The 20,098-nt window shown below is 33.7% G+C and overlaps 1 protein-coding gene across 5 annotated transcripts in view; it reads left to right on the top strand.

The window, feature by feature from the left end:
* The window catches only part of Ptbp3 (polypyrimidine tract binding protein 3), a 97,197-nt gene that overhangs the window by 64,841 nt on the left and 12,258 nt on the right, over positions 1-20,098 (top strand). For all 5 annotated transcript variants that reach the window (XM_046451610.2, XM_046451609.2, XM_046451607.2 and 2 more), the window contains 5 exons: positions 5,376-5,486; positions 7,114-7,288; positions 14,290-14,367; positions 17,045-17,184; positions 17,935-17,968. In XM_046451610.2, the coding sequence (XP_046307566.1) occupies positions 5,376-5,486; positions 7,114-7,288; positions 14,290-14,367; positions 17,045-17,184; positions 17,935-17,968 (538 nt within the window). The remainder of the gene's footprint in view (positions 1-5,375; positions 5,487-7,113; positions 7,289-14,289; positions 14,368-17,044; positions 17,185-17,934; positions 17,969-20,098) is intronic.

The following is a 20,098-nucleotide window of genomic DNA, read 5'->3' as shown; positions in this document are numbered from 1 at the left end:
ATTATATGTTCTTATTACTTTCTCATCAAGAATATTTATCATTTAAAATTTGCATACCATCATCATTCTCCAGCTAGGAGTTCTCAAAGAGTATTTTTAAAATAGTCTTAATATTGAATGCATACTAGACAAGTACTCTTTATTAATTAATAAGCACTTTACACAAATTAAAAAAAAGATGCACTTTAGTCTGTACTCTTAAAAAATATATATATTCATATATATACACACACACACATATTTTAGTTGTAGTTGTACACAATACCTTTATTTTGTTTGTTTATTTTTATATGGTGCTGAGGATTGAACCCAGTGCCTCACACGTTCAAGGCAAGCACTCTACCACTGAGCCACAACCCCAGTCCGAATTCTGTATTTTTTGTTTGTTTTAATACATTTACTTTATTTATTTATATGTGTTGCTGAGGATCAAACCCAGGGCCTCACGCGTGCTAGGCGAGTGCTGTACCACTGAGCCACAACCCTAGCCCCTACCTTTGTACTCTTTTATGCCAAGAATTTTACTTAATATAAGTACAACAACAAGGTAAATAACTATATGAGAGCAAGAAGGGGATAATACTTAGAGAATTAACTTTGTTGGGATTTGGGGGAAACAATTTTCTGGTTCCATTGCTTTCTGAACTGTTTTTAAATGAAGATTTACTAGGTTTTATACTCAGTTCTAGGAAAAGGGAAAATCCGTAAGTATTGGCATAGAAGTCTGAAATCACTTGCTATACTTGGAGAAGTATAGCCAATTGATACTGTTTTTGTAAATTCTGTGATATAAGAAATGTCAGGTTGAAGAGGTATACCAAGGCAAATGCTTATGAGTACATAGTAAAGTTTTTTTTTTTTTAATCTTTATTTTTATTTATTTATTTTTTTATGTGGTGCTGAGGACCGAACCTAGGGCCTCATGAGTTGGAGGCGAGCGCTCTACCTCTGAGCTACAACCCCAGCCCCATAGTAAATGATTTTAAGCAGGGGTATATATAATCTGGTTTGTGATTTAGGACCCTACGTTGGCTGCAATATAAACGAGGGAGATTCGACACTTGTTATATTCATTCTCCCTTTTTTATTTTAAAAAACAAGTTGTAATGTTGCTCTTTTATTGGGGGGAAAACCCTCAGTTGATACATGTATTTTATTTATATATATATATATATATATATATATATATATATATATATATATATATATATATATCTTCCTAAAAGTGATTACATATATATTACATAAAGTTTCCCATTTTAAATTAAAACTACCATTTTTGAGTAAACAGTTCAGTGGAATTAAGTGTATTCACATTTCGATATTGTTTGAATATGAAGTGTTTGGCAAAAACTCCTGTGTTGCCAGGACTGGTGGTGCACAACTGTAATCCCAGTAACCCAGGAGGCTGAGGCCGGAGGATTGTGAGTTCAAAGCCAGCCTTAGCAACTCAGAGAGATCCTAAAGTGCTGGGGACATGGCTCAGTGGTTCAGCTCCCCCAGATTCAATCCTTAGTACAAACAAAACCATCCTGTGTTGAAGGCTTCTTCCACAATTTAGCAGTGTTAAAAGGTCAAGCTTTTTAAGAAATGATTGGATCATGAGGTCTCTAGACTCATCAGTGGATCCATGATCTGATGAATTACTCATTTGAATGAACTATTTGGAGGTGATGGAAACTGTAGGAGATGAGACCTAATTGGAGGAAGCAAATCACTGGGGGCCTTTTTTGTTTGTTTGTTTTAACTTTATTTTGAGATAGGGATCTCACTAAGTTGCTGCCCTGTAAGAATGTCACTTGAGCTCTGCCCCTCCTTCCCTCTGTCTTTAGCTGCTGTGAGCTGAGCAGCTTTCCTCTGCCATGCCCTTCTGCTATGATGTTTGATCTCATCTAAGGCCCAAAGTAATGAGCCAGATGTTCATGGACTGAAACCTCTGTAACTGTGGGTCAAAGTAAATCTCCTTTAATTTGTTAATAACTATCCTTTAACTTATTCATGTTGAGTATTTTGGTCACAGTAATGAAAAGCTAACACAACATTTTTTTGCAGCCATCACCGAACACTATGTTTCCCCAGTGTTTTTTCATCTTTTCATACTGAAACTCCTGTACCCATTAAACAATAACTCACCATTTTTTACTCTTTCCAGTTCCTGACAAGCAACATTTCACTTTCTATATGAATTTGACTATTCTGTGTTTCTCATATAAGTAGAATCATGCAGTACTTGTCTTTTTGACTACATATTTCACTTAGCATAATGTCTTGAAGATGTTGTAGCATCTATCAGAATGTTTTTCCTTTTTAAGAATTAATAATATTCCTCTGTGTGTGCATCACTTTTTGTTTATCCATTCATCTGTTAATGAACACTTGATTTTTTTTCTTCCTTTTGACTATTTTGAATGATGCTACTCTGAGTTTGGGTGTACCAGTATCTCTTTCAGTTCCTGCTTTCAATTATTTGGGTGTATACCTAGAAGTATAATTGCTGATTCACATGGTCATTTTTAATTTTTTTAGGAACTGCCATATTGTTTCCATAGTGGCTGCAACATTTGACATTCCCTCCTACAGCTTACAAGATTTCATTTTCTCCACATCCTCCCCTAACACTTCATTATTTTATGGATACACACACATTATCCTACAGGGTGTGAGTGATATGATATGTGCATGTGTGTTTGTAGTACTGGAGATTGAAACTGGGTGCTATACCATTGAGCTACATCCTTAGCCCTCCATTCCTTTCCTTTTTAACTTTATTTTGAGACAGTTTTTATGAGTTGCTGAGGCTGGCCTTGAACTTGCAATCTTCCTTGCTCTGCCTCCTGAGTAGCTGAAATTACAGGTGTGTGCCTTTGTGCCCTGCTATCTCATGTCATTTTAATTTGCATTTCCTTAGTAGTTAGTGATCGTCAATCTTTTCTTTACTTATTGGTCATTTGATCTTCTTTGGAGAAATGTCTATTTAATCCTATGCTCATTTTTAAATTGGATTTCTTTTTTGTAGTAGGAATTCTTTATATATCTTGAGTGTTGTCAGAAATAGGGTTTGCAAAATGTTATATCCCATTCTTTGGGTTGCTTTTTCACTCTGTTGATTGTGTCCTTTGATGCCCAAAATTTTGAGGTAGTCCAGTTTATTTTTTATTTGTTTGTTAAAGCAGGACTAATTGCTTATTCAGCACACTTATACATAATACTTAGTAATGGCAAAATCTTATTAGCATAGGAAATGGTTAACCTTTTTATTCTCACAGGCAGAAAGACAAATTTCTTATTCATTAAGATCTAGTTTTAAAATGGATTAACAAAGGAAAACAAAATGTTTTATTGTTTTATGCTACCTAGATAAACTTTTGTAATGAGACAATAGTAACAATAACCATGACTCAGTGCTACTGTGGTAGAACAAGTTTTGTAAGAACTTGATAAGTAGGAATCTGTCAGGAAGACTTATTTATTCCATTTCTCAGAAGATACTTAAGCAAGATCTTCTTTGACCACTTTTGCACTATCCCAACTTGCATGATGGTTCAGACTCGCCCTTCCCCTTTTCTATTTTTATTTGTAACATTTTTGTATGACTAGACATCATAATATTTGTTTATTTTTTTATAGTCTTCACTGCTATCTTTCCAGTGCTTAGAATAGTACCCTATGAATATTTGATATAGAATAACCTCTAAGTTTTCTGGCTATAAAACCTTCCAGAACAAGGATGAGGAGGAAAGGGTACATTGTTGGTAGAATTACAAATTAATACAACTGCTTTGGAAAGATTTGAGATTCCTCAAAAGACTAGGAATGGAACTTCCACGTAACCCAGCTGTCCCACTCCTTGGTATTTATTTTAATCAGCTGTTTCACCACTGTGACCAAAAGACCTGACAAGAACAAAAAGGGGAGGAAAATCTTATTTGGGGCTCACAATTTCAGAGGTCTCTGTCCATAGACAGCTGGCTCCATTCTGCAGAGCTGGAGGTGAAGCAGAACATCATGGCAGAAGGGTGTTACAGAGGAAAATCACATCAGAATGCAGAGAGAACTCGGCTCATCAGCCCCGAAATATATAACCCCTGTGACCCACCTTCTTCAGCCACAGCTACCTGTCTACAGTTACTACCAGTTAATCTCTTTTAGGGGATCATTTTGCTGATTTGGTTAAAACTCTCAAAGGGCTGGGGATATGACTCAAGCTGTAGCGTGCTTGCCTTGCATGCGCGGGGCGCTGGGTTCAATCCTCAGCACCACATAAAAAAAACTCTCAAAGCCCAATCACTTTACCCTTAAAATTTCTTCCATTGTCCCACAACGAGCTTTTGGGAGATACCTAAACCATAACAGTATTTATCCAAAAGAACTAAAATCTGCATACTATAATTATACATGTATACCAGTGTTTATAGCAGTTCGGTTCACAATAGCCATGTTAAGAAACCAATCTTCAACAGATTGGATAAAGAAAATGTGGTGTATATATACACAATGGAGTTTTACTCAGCCATAAGAAGAATGAAATTATGTCATTTTCTGGTAAATGAATGGAACTGAAGAAGCTAAGTGAACTAGTCTAGTCTCAAAAAGTTAAATATATGCTCTCCCATGGAATATAGAGAAAGGGAAAAAGGGGAATTAAAAAAAAAGGGATCTCCTCAAAATAAAAAGGAGAACAACAGAGTAAGAGGAAGGGGATCAAGAAGAAGGGAGGAGCAGAAGGCATGGACAATGAAATCTACCAAATTATGCATGTGTCTATGTATGAACATACTACAATGAATTTCACTTATATATATTTATAATGTATTAAAATAATAATACAAGGGGGATCAGTAGAGTTGAATAAGTGGATCAGAAGTAGGGAAGAGAGGAGGAAAAGGGATGGTACTGGTAAATGAGATTGGTCAAATTATGTGTGTGTATGAATATGGCATAATGAATCCCATTATTATTTATAATATGCCAATAAAAATAAATTTTGTTTTTAAGATTACAAGTTTAAAAAAAACACAAATTCTCCAGAAGTATATGCTGATTCCCAGGGTGAAATGTGCTTTTGTAACATCATTATACTCTCGACTTCTGTTGTCACCTTCTGTTTTACTATTTATCATTTATACATGTTATGAAGTAGATTACATGTTTTGAGTTTTGTTGTGTGCAAGGTATTCTTCCAAGACATGAATGGGTATTGAAACATTAACATTTTAGGTTTGGCTTTTTTCGGGTCGAGGGTTGTATACCAACAGTTTTAATAAAAGAGAAAATTATTTTCATTTAAAAAGGGGATTCATGAGCCAGATTGTATTTATAAAGGTACATTAGTTTAATATTTTCCTTAGACTTAACTAATATGAACTTGTTTCCAGATATTTTCTAAATTTGGAACAGTCTTGAAGATTATCACCTTTACAAAGAATAATCAATTTCAAGCCTTGCTTCAGTATGCTGACCCAGTGAATGCACATTATGCCAAAATGGTAATTATGATTATTTTTCATTTTTCAATAATTAATCACTTTCTAAAGGAAACCATCATGTGTTCTCTCTTCTAGTTTACTGTGTGTGATTTTTAAAATAGTGATAAAATATATAAAATAATATCTACCATTTTAATTTTTTTAACCATATAATCGAATGTGTTCCCCTAGTTAAAAATTATTATTTTCCTCATAGAAATGGTTTCAAATCTCTAGTTTGCCCCTCAGGACTCTTGAGACTCTTTGCTGTTTGTTATGTTTAGAATTTGAGCACAGTACTCCTGATGTAATCTAAGAGAATAGGTTTTTGCCCTTTGTACGGTCCTATTAAATCAGCTAAAATTGATTTCACTACTTTTGAAAAATTTTCAGCATTCATTTCTGTTGAGCTCTAAATTGGTGAAAACATTGTCTCAAGAATTATGCTGTTGTCAATTCATGCTTTTTTAAAGTACACAGATACTTAACTTGATAGTATAACAAATTTCACATTAATTTGCTTATATTACATACGTCTGTTGAGATCTATCTCCAATGCTATTCTGTCTTCTGTTCCTGAATCATTTCTAATTTCTGCTCGAATTAGAGACCAGAGACTAAGGCTTATAGTTCTTTTCTATATCATGCACTGTCTAGCCCTCAGTTAGGAAGATAGCCTTCTTGCATATATTATTTTGTACCATTTTAATAGCACAATGACTTTTGTTAATTACTTTTATTGTAAATCAGAGCTTTTAATGTATTTGTTTCATTTGTATGTGCTTTTGGTTTCTGGTATCTGTTTTTATAAATTCAAGTTATAGAAATCACAAAAATCACAAGCAGTGACAGTTATTCTGTTGGTAAGATTTTATTCTTGCAAAGGGAGGGATTACTGATTTTTGATAACAATTGACTCCAAATTTTCCTCAGCTCATTGTTAAAGTATTACAGGATAAATTCACAAAAGAATAAGTGGTAGATAATATTCTGTGTATTATGTTTCTGATAAATACAAATTACAAAGGCTTTGTTTCACCTTAATCTATATAAATTATAGTAAAATAATTAAGGTGAAATGTGAAATAGGAATATCTCTAAACACTCATTTATGTTTATCATGTTTAGAGTTTGTTGTAGGCAGAGTTGCCGTAGTAGCAGCTTAGTATTTCTATATTAATGTACAGTAGTTTCCCAAGCCTTTATATTTCTTCTCTTTTGTTAGCTCCTACCATAGATAAGATGGATGTTATTTTCTTTTTTTTTTTTTTAAGAGAGAGAGAGAGAGAGAGAGAGAGAGAGAGAGAGAATTTTTTAATATTTATTTTTTAGTTTTCGGCGGACACAACATCTTTGTTTGTATGTGGTGCTGAGGATTGAACCCGGGCCGCACGCATGCCAGGCGAGCGTGCTACCGCTTGAGCCACATCCCCAGCCCCGGATGTTACTTTCTTTATACAAATATATATTGAGGCTCAGCATCTTTTTTTCTCCCTTAGATTCATTGTGACAGGGATGAAAGTAAACCTAGTTCTTCCATTGCTCTCTGCTTTATACCTGATTACCACTCTTTGTCACAGTAGAGGTTATTTGATTCATCAGTGGTATTGTCTTGCAAAAACATCAGTCCCTTTCTCACGTGCTTTAGGCTCTGGATGGCCAGAATATATATAATGCATGCTGCACTCTGCGTATTGACTTCTCCAAGCTCACCAGCCTTAATGTGAAATATAATAATGACAAAAGCAGAGACTTCACTCGCTTAGATCTTCCTACTGGTGATGGCCAGCCATCTCTTGAACCCCCTATGGCTGCTGCTTTTGGTGAGTAGTTCCTTTTTGGGCCACATAGCAAGTTTTCTGAAGTTTCATTTATTAATCTGTTAAGTTAGCCTTCTTTTTTTTTTTTTTTTTTTTTTCAGAATTTCTAAAGGAAAGCAAGAATCTTGGAACAAATGTGACCATTCATTAAATCTATTTTTTTAAAAATATTTAATTTTTAGTTGTAGTTGGAAACAATACCTGTATCTGTCTATTTATTTAAGCTTTAGGTGGACACAGTATCTTTATTTATATTTTTATGCAGTGCTGAGGATCGAACCCAGTGCCTCATGCCTGTTGAGCCATATCCCCAGCTCCTTATTTATTTATTTTTATGTGGTACTGAGGAAAGAACCCAGGGCCTTGCATGTTCTAGGCAAGCACTATACTGCTGGCCACAACCCCAGTCCTTCATTAACTCTTTTTTATTTTATTTTTTTAGATGTATGGACCTTTATTTTATTAATTTATTTATATGTGGTGCTGAGATTCAAACCCAGGGCCTCACCCATGCTAGGCAAGCGCTCTACCACTGAGCCACAGCCTAAGCCCCTCATTAACTCTTTAATATTAGAAAGTTCTGTTATTTGTCAAAACAAGTAGATGTCTCTAATTGAATTACAAATTTATTTTCTAACATTGGTATTACTCATAAGTTACACAACTATTTGCTTCTAATTGATTCTTAAAAATTAAATTGATTTATAGTCAGCACAATTTTGCCATAAGTGCTCTTGAAAATTATTTTTTCTTTTTAAATAGTGATACTTTAAATCAGTGGCCTTAACTAATCATATGTTTTTCCTGTATTCAAAGAAGAGAATTTATCTTGTTTTTTTAAACATTAGAACTTACATCTTGGGCTGGAGTTGGGCTCAGAGGTAAAGTGCTCGCCTAGTATGTGTGAGGCACTGGGTTCTATCCTCAGCACCACATACAAATAAATAAAGGTATTGTGTTTTGTTTTTTTAAAAAACTTCTATCTTTAAGTTTATGTGGTATTGGATTTTTCATTAATAAAAATACAAGCAATATCACTAATTGAGACCTTAAGTAGTATTTAATCCATCTTCTTTTGTAGGTGAGAAAATTAAAGAATTAAAGAACAACCAATTAGTTGCCTATAGTTTTCTAGAAAACATTCTATAACTTAAGTATAAACTTTGTTTTTGATATGTATGTGCCTGATTTGGCAGAACCAAAGGTCTTTGTCATTACCATTTTAATAACAAATGATTGTAGTTAGGGCAAATTCATGTTTGCCAAAACTGGGCTATCAAATGCAGGACCATGTTTATTCTAATAATTAAATATATACTTATGGTGTAATTAATGTTCTGTATTGTGGGAGTAGGACATTTGGAAAATATGGTTAAGAGTTTTGCTTTCTGAATATAAAGTAACACTATTCACATTCTTTTTCATTGTTATTAATAAATCTTTAGTCATTGCAAAATAATATTTCCATCTTGAGTGATTCATCAGAGAAAAATATGTTTTACATATTGTGTAAAAGTTTCTCTTCTTTGCCTATCACTAATTTTTGACACAGTTCACTATTCCCTCCTTTCTTAGCTTCTGTAATACCACATTCTCCCTACTTTATGCCTTCCTCACTGGCTGTTCTCTTTTAAAGGTTGCAGCACAACTTTTTGACTCAATACAGTCAAAAGTCTCTAGGTCCGAGTCAGAAGCATTCTGTCCCTGTTTTTAGTGACATATACCTATAAAATAACTTATAAAACAAGTAAATGTATTTTACTATATTTTCATTTTCTGAAAGCACTTTTTAAAATTTATTTATTTTAATTAGGTATATATGACAGCAGAATGCATTTTGATTCATTGTACACAATTGCAGCACAAATTTTCATTTCTCTAGTTGTACACGATGTAGCATCACATCACATGTGCAGTCATACATGTACCTAGGGTAATGATGTCCATCTCATGCCACCATTTTTCCTGCCCCCATGCACCCTCAAGTAAATGTATTTTAAAATACCCATGCTGTGACTACCAGGTTAAGAAATAAAACATGGGAGCTGGGACTGGGGTTCAGTGGCAGAGTGCTTGCCTAGTGCATGAGAGGCACTGGGTTCAGTCCTTAGCACCGAGTAAAAGCAAACAAATAGAATGGAGGCATTCTGTCCATCTACAACTATAGAAAGTTAAAAACAAAAAAGAAAGAAAGAAAACATGTATGTGTACTGACGATCATTCCTGCACCCTTCTTCATGGATTGTTTTCCTACTCTGCCTGCCTCAAGATAACCACAACCCCCAATATAATGACTGTTCTTTTTCTTTTCTGTTTTTCTTTTTAGTACTTTTATTATGTAGCCCTAAATGCTACTTTAATTTTTTATCTTAATATTTATTTATTTATTTATATGTGGTGCTGAGGATCAAACCCAATGCCTTGCACGTACGAGGCAAGCGCTCTACCGCTGAACCATAACCCTGGCCCCTAATTTTTTTAACCTATATTTAGAATTTTACATAAGTGGAATCATGCTGTTTTTCTTTTGTGACTTATTTCTTTCACATTAGGCATTTGTGATTCATCCATATTCATACATGGAACTATGGCTCATTCATTCTCAGTATAGTCAAATGTGTATTGTCCCGCTGGATAAATGTACCAGAGTTTGTTAATCCACTTTATTACTGATAGATACTTGCGTTATTTTTAATTTGAGTTTATTGTGAATAATGCTACTATAAACATTCTTGTGTCTTCTGGACAAGAATTTTTTTCTAGAGAACATGCATCTGCAATAAATTATTGAGTCATACAGAGTGTATTTTTTTCAGTTTTACTCCATAGCACCATATTTTTTTTAAAGGATCCTACCCTATATACCTGCATTATGGGGTGTTTTAATTTTTACTATTCTGGTGTGTGTAAAATAATACCTATCGTTGTAGTTTCATTTGCATTTTCCTGATTCCAGGGAAGTTGAACTATTTTTGTTTATTTGCCATCCTCTCTTTTAATTTTGATTCTTTTGTCTGTTTTTGTGTTTGGTTTCTTATTTTAGTTTTTTCTTATTTATTGGTAGGAATTCTTCATGTATTCCAGATACCTGTCATTTGTAGATTATATATTATAGTTTCTCTGGGTTTAGGCTTACTGATTTATGCAGTTAGGTTTGTATATTATTTCCTTTATTGTTCTTTTTTGGCTCTTTAACATTTATTTTTTTAGTTATAGGTTGGCACAATATCTTAATTTTATTATTTTGTTTTTATGTAGCTCTGGGGATCGAACCCAGTGCCTCACGAATGCTAGGAGAGCGCTCTACCACCGAGTCCCAGCCCCAACCCCTTTTTGGGGTCTTATTTAAGAAATTTTTTGTTATTCTGAGGCTATAAATATACATACTTATGTTCTAAAATATTTAGTATCTTAGTAACTTTGTGTTGAATTAACTTAAGCTGCAAGAATAGCACTAAGAACTCCTTCATTCAGATTCCACAATTGTTAGCATCATACCACATTTACTTTATCATCTCTCTGATTTATTTGTTTTTATTTATTTTCCCTATCCAAACCATTTGAAAGTAAGTTGCAGGCATGATGCTCTTTTCTTCTAAATACCTATTGCTTGCTTGCTTATTTATTTATTTTTTATATATTTATTTTACTTTTTCTAATTTGTTACAGGACAGCAGAATGTATTTTCATTGCATATTTATTAAGAACAAAAACATTCTTTTCTCCTTTTGGTGGTGCTGGGGATTGAACTGAGTAGTGCTCTACCACTGAGCTACATCTCCATAATATACTTTATTATTTTGAGACAGTGTCTCCCAAAATTGACCCAAATTGGCCTCAAACTTATAATCTTCCTGTTTCAGCCTCCTGAGTCACTGGGATTACGGGCATGTGTCACCATTTCTGACTCAAAAACATTCTTACCTAAATACCGGTTATCGGGGCTGGGGTTATGTTTCAGCGATAAAGCACTTGGCTAACATGTGCAAGGCCCTGAGTTTGATCCTTGGCACCACATAAAAATAAATAAAATTACAACTAAAAAATAAATATTGAAAAAAAATACCAGTTATAAAAATGAGGAAATTAATATCTATACAGTAGTATTATCTACTACATAGTCCTTTGTAAAATTAACACTGTGTCCATATTTATGGAGTACAATGTGAAAATCCAATACACTTATGTGTAATAATCAAATCAGAATAATTAGCATTTCTTTGAGTTGAGCAAAAATTTTAATGTAGTTATGTTATTTTTATAGTGCATGCTCTTAATACTAAATGGTCTTATATTTTGTCTAGTAACTCATAATTTATTTAATCATTCTCCAGTTGGAATATTAAACTAGTTTCTTTAGAATTTTGCTATTATAAATTATGTGATAAACTGATTTCATAGGTGAAATGTAATCCTCTTTTAATTTAAATTGCCTTGATTGCTGTCATGGTGATACATTTCCAAATGTAAAATATCTATTTCTAATAGTCATTCAAATTGTAAACCATTTTTTAAAGGTTTGCATTATCTTCTCATAAAATAATATTATTGTTTAACAGGTTACTTTTCTAAAATGTTTCTGGTTTTGCTCATTTGAGGAGTATAAATTCATAAAAACTTTTTATAAATCATCCTTTTGTCAAAATTAAACAAATATTCCTATTAATCATATTATGCTGGGAAATGATTCAAAATTTAGTTTAGATATTTGCTTGCCAGTTTTTCTTTTAATTGATGTGTATTAAATGTTCTGTGATCGTTATGTCAAATTTTTTCCTTATTTTTCTAATACTTAATGGCTAGCATTCTGCTTCACTCCCCATAGACATCTGTATTAGCCACTTGACTGTGCTTGAAAACTGGCCCTCATCAGCACTTTATGGCAATTAACATTTTTCTAAAGTGCCTCAGCAGCAGCTGTGAATCAGCTTTCACAGCACTCCTCCCTCTTGTGATATAGGGCCTTTCGGAAGGTGTTTTGATGTTCTTGTGGCAGAGCGTAAAGAATAAGAGAGCTGGTGTAACTTTAAATGCCTTTTAAAGCTTCTGTGGCACATGTCATTTCTGCCTTTATTTTTTGCAGAAACATATGACATAATTACAAAGTGAATTACAAAGAAATGCATGCTTTTCCTTTTTTCTTTTCTGGTTGTGGTTATTGAACCCAGGGTGTGAATTACAAAGAAATGCATGCTTTTCCTTTTTTCTTTTCTGGTTGTGGTTATTGAACCCAGGGTGTGAATTACAAAGAAATGCATGCTTTTCCTTTTTTCTTTTCTGGTTGTGGTTATTGAACCCAGGGTTTCACATGTGCTAAGCAAACACTGTTCTACTGAACTATATCTCCAGCCCTTTTTAAAATTTTACTTTTTGAGCCAGGGTCTAAGTTGCCCAGGCTGCCCTTAAACTTTTGAACTTTCTGCCTCAGTCTCCCCAGTCAATGGGATTATGGAGATGGGTCTGCAGGCTTTATTTTGAAGACTTATTAAATCTTCCTTTAATGTACATATATATTAATGAATGAATGAATGAATCATTTTTATTGATGATCTTGAGCCTACTTGTGTCTAAGTTTAGCAAGGACAGAGATTCATATCTGCTTTGTTCAGTGATTCCTCAGCAGTATGTATGTATGTATGTATGTATAAATCAATCAATCAATCAATCATGTTTGTTGGGTGTATTTCAGTCTCCTGTATTTTATCAGTTATTTTGTCAGTCTGTTTTTTGTACTTTATCTCTGCTGGTTCTGTCCTTGCAGATCTACATTTTCTTGAATGATGCTAAATTACATCTACATATTTAAGTTAAACAGTTCTCTAGTAAAGAGAGTGAAATTATATGAGCTTTTAACTCCTCTGGAAAATATAGCCTGAATATTTATGCTTATAAATATGTTCATCTTCTTGTCATTAAACAATCCAAAACTCTCCCTTTGACTTTTTGCAATGTATATTTTCTAAAACAATTACACTTTTTTTACTTACTCTGTGTGAATTTTATTGTAGATCCTCCTTTCCCCTTTTAAAACTAGATCCTGAGGTACTGTATAATTCACTACCTTTCCCCCCCCTATTTCTTGGGCTCTTCTCTTTTTCTTTTCTGTAGAATATTCCTCTTCCTTCTGCTGAAGTGTACTAATACTCTCAGGCTGTGTTTTGGGCTCTCTTCTGTTTTTCTCTTTGGCTTTTTTTAGTGGAGCTCTGATTTGTACGGTGTTCACATCTATTTCAACACAGATGATTACAAATCTGTGTGTTTGCTTGTGATGATTACTCTGAGTTTTCCCCTTGTGAGCATTTCCATTTAAATATCTTATTACCACATCAAATTTTACATATTCCAAACCACATTCACTATTTTTCTGCAAGAGCTGACTTATTCATTGGAATTATCTCCGGTTTTTTGTTGATGATACACAGTCACTGGACTTCTTAGAGGAAAGAGAAGATCAGTATTTATTTTATCATCCGGTACACACCAAGCATTATGCTTTTCAGTTACTCTAACTGATCGTCGTGAATCCCTTGTGACTCCTTAGTCCACTTGCGGTACATTCCATTTACACCACTATATGACCCTCATCATATTAATTTCCTGTAATTCATACTTACATTTTGTAAGCCTCTCAGACAAGGATTTAATCTCATACCTCTTTATGTCATCACAATGCACCACAGATAAGAGTACATTTTAATGAGTATTTGATGACTATTCATACAGAAAAAAAAATGCTCTAAATAAGGACCAGAAATCTCAGCCTAGTCAAGACTTAATGAACAGCTAAACTATACACTTGATCATTGAACCCAGCTGAAAGTGGTTAGGCCACCCAAAATGGCAGAGACTCTTATACCTTAAAGATCACCTGTTGAACAAATATTTATTCTGTAATATTTTTCTTTTTCTGTAATAAACTCTAATGTACTCATTTTATGTTGCTTTGGTTAGCATATTCATAGAAGGTAGTATATTTATTTTAGCTTCTCTTTCTTCCTCACTAGGTGCACCAGGTATAATCTCTTCACCATATGCAGGGGCTGCTGGATTTGCCCCAGCCATTGGATTTCCTCAAGCTACAGGTGAATCTTTTAAAGTTGATTTTGAAATAATTTTCAAATGATTTTCCAGGAACTTAGCAAGATGAAAAATGAAAATTTTGAAGAATGTGGAATAAAAGCATTGGGCATCTGGGCGTGGCAGCACCTGCCCCATAATCCTGGTGGCTTAGGAGGCGGTGGCAAGAGGATGGCAAATTCACAGTCAATCTTAGCAATTTAGTGAGGCCCTAAGCAATTTAGCCAGACCCTGTTTCTAAATAAAATATAAAAAGGGGCTGGGGATGTGGTTAAGTGCTTAAGCACCCCTGGGTTCAATCCTCGGTACCAGGGGGAAACAAAAAAAAAAGCATTAGACATATCAAGCACAGAAGTGACTGTATGGTACACAGCTTCCTCCTATTTATAAGTAATTTTCTCTGGCTTCAATTTGAATTTCACTCATTCCATTATATGTTCTGCATCATTTATACTTTCCATTTGCACAGGCAACTATAGGTTGGCTACATTAAATGATTTTTAATCAAATTATTACATAAAATGTATGAGCTGCTTAGGTCATTAACAATAGGCTTATTGATTAGGTGTTGAATAGACCTGAACTTTGTGTTTTCAGTTCCTTTGAAGGCACTGAATACACAGTATACACTCAGTAAATATTTTATTTAATAAATATTTACTCTTCAATTTGAGAAATCTCTTTTTACTGATGCACTTAGTGTTTTGTTTTGTTTTTTCCTTTCTGATTTTTAGTTTTTTCGCAGGGCTAGGGATTGAATCCAGGGCCTTGCATGCGCTAGGCAAGTGCTCTCTACCTCTGAACTAAATCCTCAGCCCTCGTTGAGGGACTTGGAGGATTACCATGGAAGGTTATGCATGTTATTTATTTCAAAGGATTTTTTTTTTCTCTTTAGTTAATGGAAATAATTAAGAAATGGAAGTTGATTAGTACTTTGATAATGACTCCCATTCTTTTATAAATGGTAAACAAAATGAATTTGATCACAACTTAAGGAAAAGGAAAAAATGCTGTATGGTTTTATCTCTGAAAAGAAAACACTGAAGTTGGTAATTTAGGGAAATGGCATGCCATAAAGCCAATTTTATACATCATATTTCCATATTCCAGCTAATTCATGAATGTAGCTATATTTTAAATTTATACCCTAATATTCTAAATCTGGGATTTTGAACTATTGTCTCTCTAATGGAGAGGATAGAGTTAACAAAAAAAAAAAAAGGAGTGATATGAAGTTGAGTTTTAAGTTTATCTAAGTGACTGTTCTACATAATTTGTTGAAAACATAGTTTTTATTTATTTGAAGCTCCCCAAAGCTTAATTAATAAATATTTGGAAGCAGCAATGTGTTTTCCCTCATTTTAGGTATTTCTTTTAGAGACGCTTTGCATATAAAATGCAGTAGTAGATATTTAGGAAAGATAAAAAGTGGTTAAAGAAAGGGTTTCTGACTTAAGACTTTTACAGTGTGGTATATAATACACAGTAAGCTGTACTCTTAGCTAATACATAATAGAGACAGTAGCAAACGTTGCAGTAATGAATTGGAGGGAATGGAGAAAGGGTTTTTCTGTGTGGATTTCATGAAAAAGCAATCAACCTGAGAATCTAGTTGCATAGTCAATATGGATAATGGTAGTAAAGACCTTCTTAGATTCTCAAGAGGAATAGGCTGAATGTGAAATATATTGCAATTTAATTGCACAGTTTTAATAAACTAGTGGTCAGACTGTTATAAAGAATATTGAGCTTAAAGAATCAACAAATTGGGGCTGGGGTTGTGGCTCAGTGGTGGAGCACTTGCCTAGCATGTGTGAGGCACTGGGTTCAATCCTCAGCACCACATAAAATAAAGGTATCGTGTCCAACTACAACTAAAATATATGTTTTTTTTAAAATCAGCAAATTGGGTTGGGGTTATAGCTCCATAGTTGAGCATTTGCCTAGCATGCGCAAAGCTCTGGGGTTTGATTCCAGAACCACCAAAAGAAAACAACAACAACAAATTAAAAGAATTAGTTCAAATATAATGTCCGTATTACAGTATTATAAAACATTCAATGATTTCAGAATATCTAGGAGAGTAGAGAGCTCTGAAACAAATTCTACAAAAGAATATTGAATTCTGTAAATCTATTATGTCAATATTTATTTAGAACTTAATAAGGTGACAAAATTTAGACTGGCATATAGAACTACCCAGCACCTCTTTGTGGCTTCTGCTGAAGGACTTTTAAAAAATACTTTCCTGATTTTATGGTAGATGTCAATGTGAAAATTGCATGCTTTTACTAGAAAGGTGCTTTTGAATATATTTATTTTGGGATAGCAGGAGTGCTTGTAGTTGCTAGACTGACCCTCTGAGAAATCTAACAACTTTTTTTTGAAGACCAGTGATTTCAGTTACTCTGTCAAGTATGGTAAAGTACTGAGTAAATGGTTTCAACAAATAAGGGACTCAGCTGCCAGACAGACTCTATGGGGCAGAAAACGGGCCTTTGATATATTCTTTATGGGTAGCTTGACACACTTTCTTCCATGTTTGCTTTTGTCTTCATTTATTTATTTCATTTATATACAGAATTTGCTTCATAAATTTACTTCATTATATACTTTATTATATTAACTGTTTAGTTCTTCAGATAACTATAGAGTATGAAATGCTTTTTGTGTTTTTCAAAGGTCTATCAGTCCCAGCTGTTCCTGGAGCTCTTGGTCCTCTCACCCTCACCTCCTCTGCTGTCACTGGAAGGATGGCCATTCCTGGAGCAAGTGGTATACCAGGAAATTCTGTTCTACTTGTCACCAATCTCAATCCTGATGTGAGTTGAGAAGTATTGTATGTAAATAGTCTTTTTTTTTTTTTTTTTTTTGTGGTGCTGGGGATCAAACCCAGGGCCTTGTGCATGCAGGGCAAGCACTCTACCAACTGAGCTATATCCCCAGCCCCTATAAGTAGTCTTTCAAGAAGAGATGTAGTAGTAGCTAGGCATGCGGGGATCAAGAGTTCAAAGCCAGCCTCATGAGAAGCAAGGTGCTAAGCAACTCAGTGAGACCTTGTCTCTAAATAAAATACAAAAAAAAAAAAGTGTTGGAGATGTGGTTCACTGGTCAAGTGCCCTTGAATTTAGTTCCTGGTGCTCTCACACACACCCACCTACCCCCACAAGCGCCAAAAAAAAAAAAAGGAGATATAGTGACTTCTGAGCTAGGATTGTATTTAGATCAAAATGGTTTTTAAGTTTGGTTGGCTATGCATGCTACTTGGAAATCGAAGGCAAGAGAATCACAAGTTCAAGGACAGCCTGGGCAATTTAGAAAGACCTTGTTTTAAAACAAAAATAAAAAGGGCTAAGGCTGTATCTTAGTACTTGCCTCGCATGTCTGAGGCCCTGTGTTTATACTTCCCCATCCCCCCAAAATGCTTAAGTTTGTTCATTATGAGTATATAGAGAAGCATATAAAATAATACTTTAAGCAAAATCAACTCTTTATTACATTATAATTATTTTAAAATTTTACTTAAATTATTTAGTTAAGACTTAATATTTTGTATTATCCTTTTTAAACAGCTTATCACACCACATGGGCTTTTTATTCTATTTGGTAAGTTCATTTTTATTGTTTTTAATGTTACCTATAGATATGAATTGAGTACATTTGATTCATTTAATAATATTTCTTGATTATGCCAAGTAGTGTACTTGACACTGAGGGTAGAGCAGTGAATAAGACTTAAGTAATTACAGTAAAGTTTTATAATAGGGGTGATAATGGTTGTAAATGGGTGCATAAAATAGAGAGACCTAACCTAGCCCAGGGATTCAGTAGAAATGATAGTTAAGCTGACTTAGGAAAAATGAGAATGGGTTAGCCAGGCAGAAGTGAGGAGAGTAAATGTCTTTTCAGATACTAGTAGTGGGTGAGATTTCCTAGTACATGGAAGAGAAGAAATCCTAATGAAGATTATAAGAAAGATATTGAAGCTGGGCAGATGCATAAGGACAAGATGATGAAGAGGTTTGTAGGCTATATGAAGGAGTTTGGTTCCCTATGAGGAATATGAAGGCATTAAATAGTTTTTATACAACAGAGTGTCTTAATGAGAGTCATGTTTTAAAGATCGCCTCTATACTTTCTAAAAGTTTTCCCCTCTTGCTTAACTTAAAAAGAAAGTTAAGCATGCCTGTTTATGGAGGATTAAAGTATTTATAAATTGCTTCTTTTACTGTGCTCATTATATATATCGTAAGTACACAAGCATAGAAATATGAGAGCAACAAAATGAATAATACTTACTATTTTAAGAGGTTTTCTTAATGACAAAATCTTTTTGCATTAAAGAATTAATATGAAAGGTAGCAGAATACAACAGTTACTAATATGGCATTATGTAAAAATGTGGATGTGTAACCGATGTGATTCTACAATCTGTATACGGGGTAAAAATGGGAGTTCATAACCCACTTGAATCTAATGTATGAAATATGATATGTCAAGAGCTTTGTAATGTTTTGAACAACCAATAAAAAAAAGAAAAAAATAATATGTAGTGAGGAATACAATTAAGTATGCTTTATTGTGGATAAGAAATATTTTGTTTTTCATTTTGGCTCATTATTCCAAGGATAAAACAAGCAATCTAAATAGAACTGTTTCATTGTTGATGTACTTTATTAGTTACTGTACTAGTTTTTCAATCTAATCCACTAATGTTTGTTGTACTTCATCTAGAAAGTTTTTTCTACTTTTTTGTGCTTTATCTTTTTCCTGTTAAATCAGTACATCTTGTGGGGCTGGGGTTGTAGCTTAGTGGTAGAGTGTGCGCTTTGCACGTGTGAGGCACTGGGTTCAATCCTCAGCACCATATAAAAATAAATAATAAAAAAAGGTAATGTGTCTGTCTATAACTAAAAAATATATATGTTAAAAAATCAGTACAGCTTGAATTAAAAGTTATTTTAAGTGTGTTAAAAAATTGGGTTGCTACTATGATATTCTTCATTTGTAAGATTTTTTCTTAACAAGATAGAAAAGTTTGTTTCTAAATTCTTTGAGCATTGATAGGGTTTTTTTTTTAACAGCATTTTTGAGGTATAATTTACAACCATACAATTTACCTGCTTTCGTTTTTTTTTAAGTAAATACATGGTTATGCAGCCATCATCACAGTCCAATTTAGAACTTTTCCTTCCTTACTTAGAAAACCTCATACAAAAGTAAGAGAGAAAGAAAATTGTATGCTCATTTGCAGTCACTGTAAAATTTTTTAATAATGCAAATTTAGGTAATTTTCAATAACAAAATCATGGAAGATAATAATACATCTTCATATGACTCTTTAAAAGTAAACTTACTTGAACTGGGGTTGTAGCTCAGTGGTAGAGCACTTGCCTGCCATGTGTGAGGCACTGGGTTTGATTCTCAGCCCTGCATATAAATAAAATAAAGATCCGACAACAACTAAACAAAAATATTAAAAAAAAAAAAAAAAAAAACTTGGGCTAGGGTTGTGGCTCAGAGGTAGAATGCTTGCCTACCATGCATGAGGCACTGGGTTCGTCCTCAAGCACTATTGTTATAACTAAAAATAAATATTTAAAAAAATTATTTTAAAAAAATCACCCATACCTTGAAGAACAAATTGTGTGTGTTTAGTTTTTTAAAGAATATCTACTTCAGCCACTTGTCATTGCCAAGAAGGGCAGCAAATTTGGAATGCTTTTCTCTGTTTTA

This window comes from Marmota monax, unplaced genomic scaffold (genome assembly GCF_021218885.2).
Source record: "Marmota monax isolate L192 unplaced genomic scaffold, Marmota_monax_Labrador192_F-V1.1 WCK01_AAM20220418_F8-fsc00020, whole genome shotgun sequence".
NCBI classification, from domain to species: Eukaryota; Metazoa; Chordata; class Mammalia; order Rodentia; family Sciuridae; genus Marmota; species Marmota monax.
Note: the sequence above shows the minus strand (reverse complement) of the source record. Positions and strands in the feature narration are given on the sequence as shown.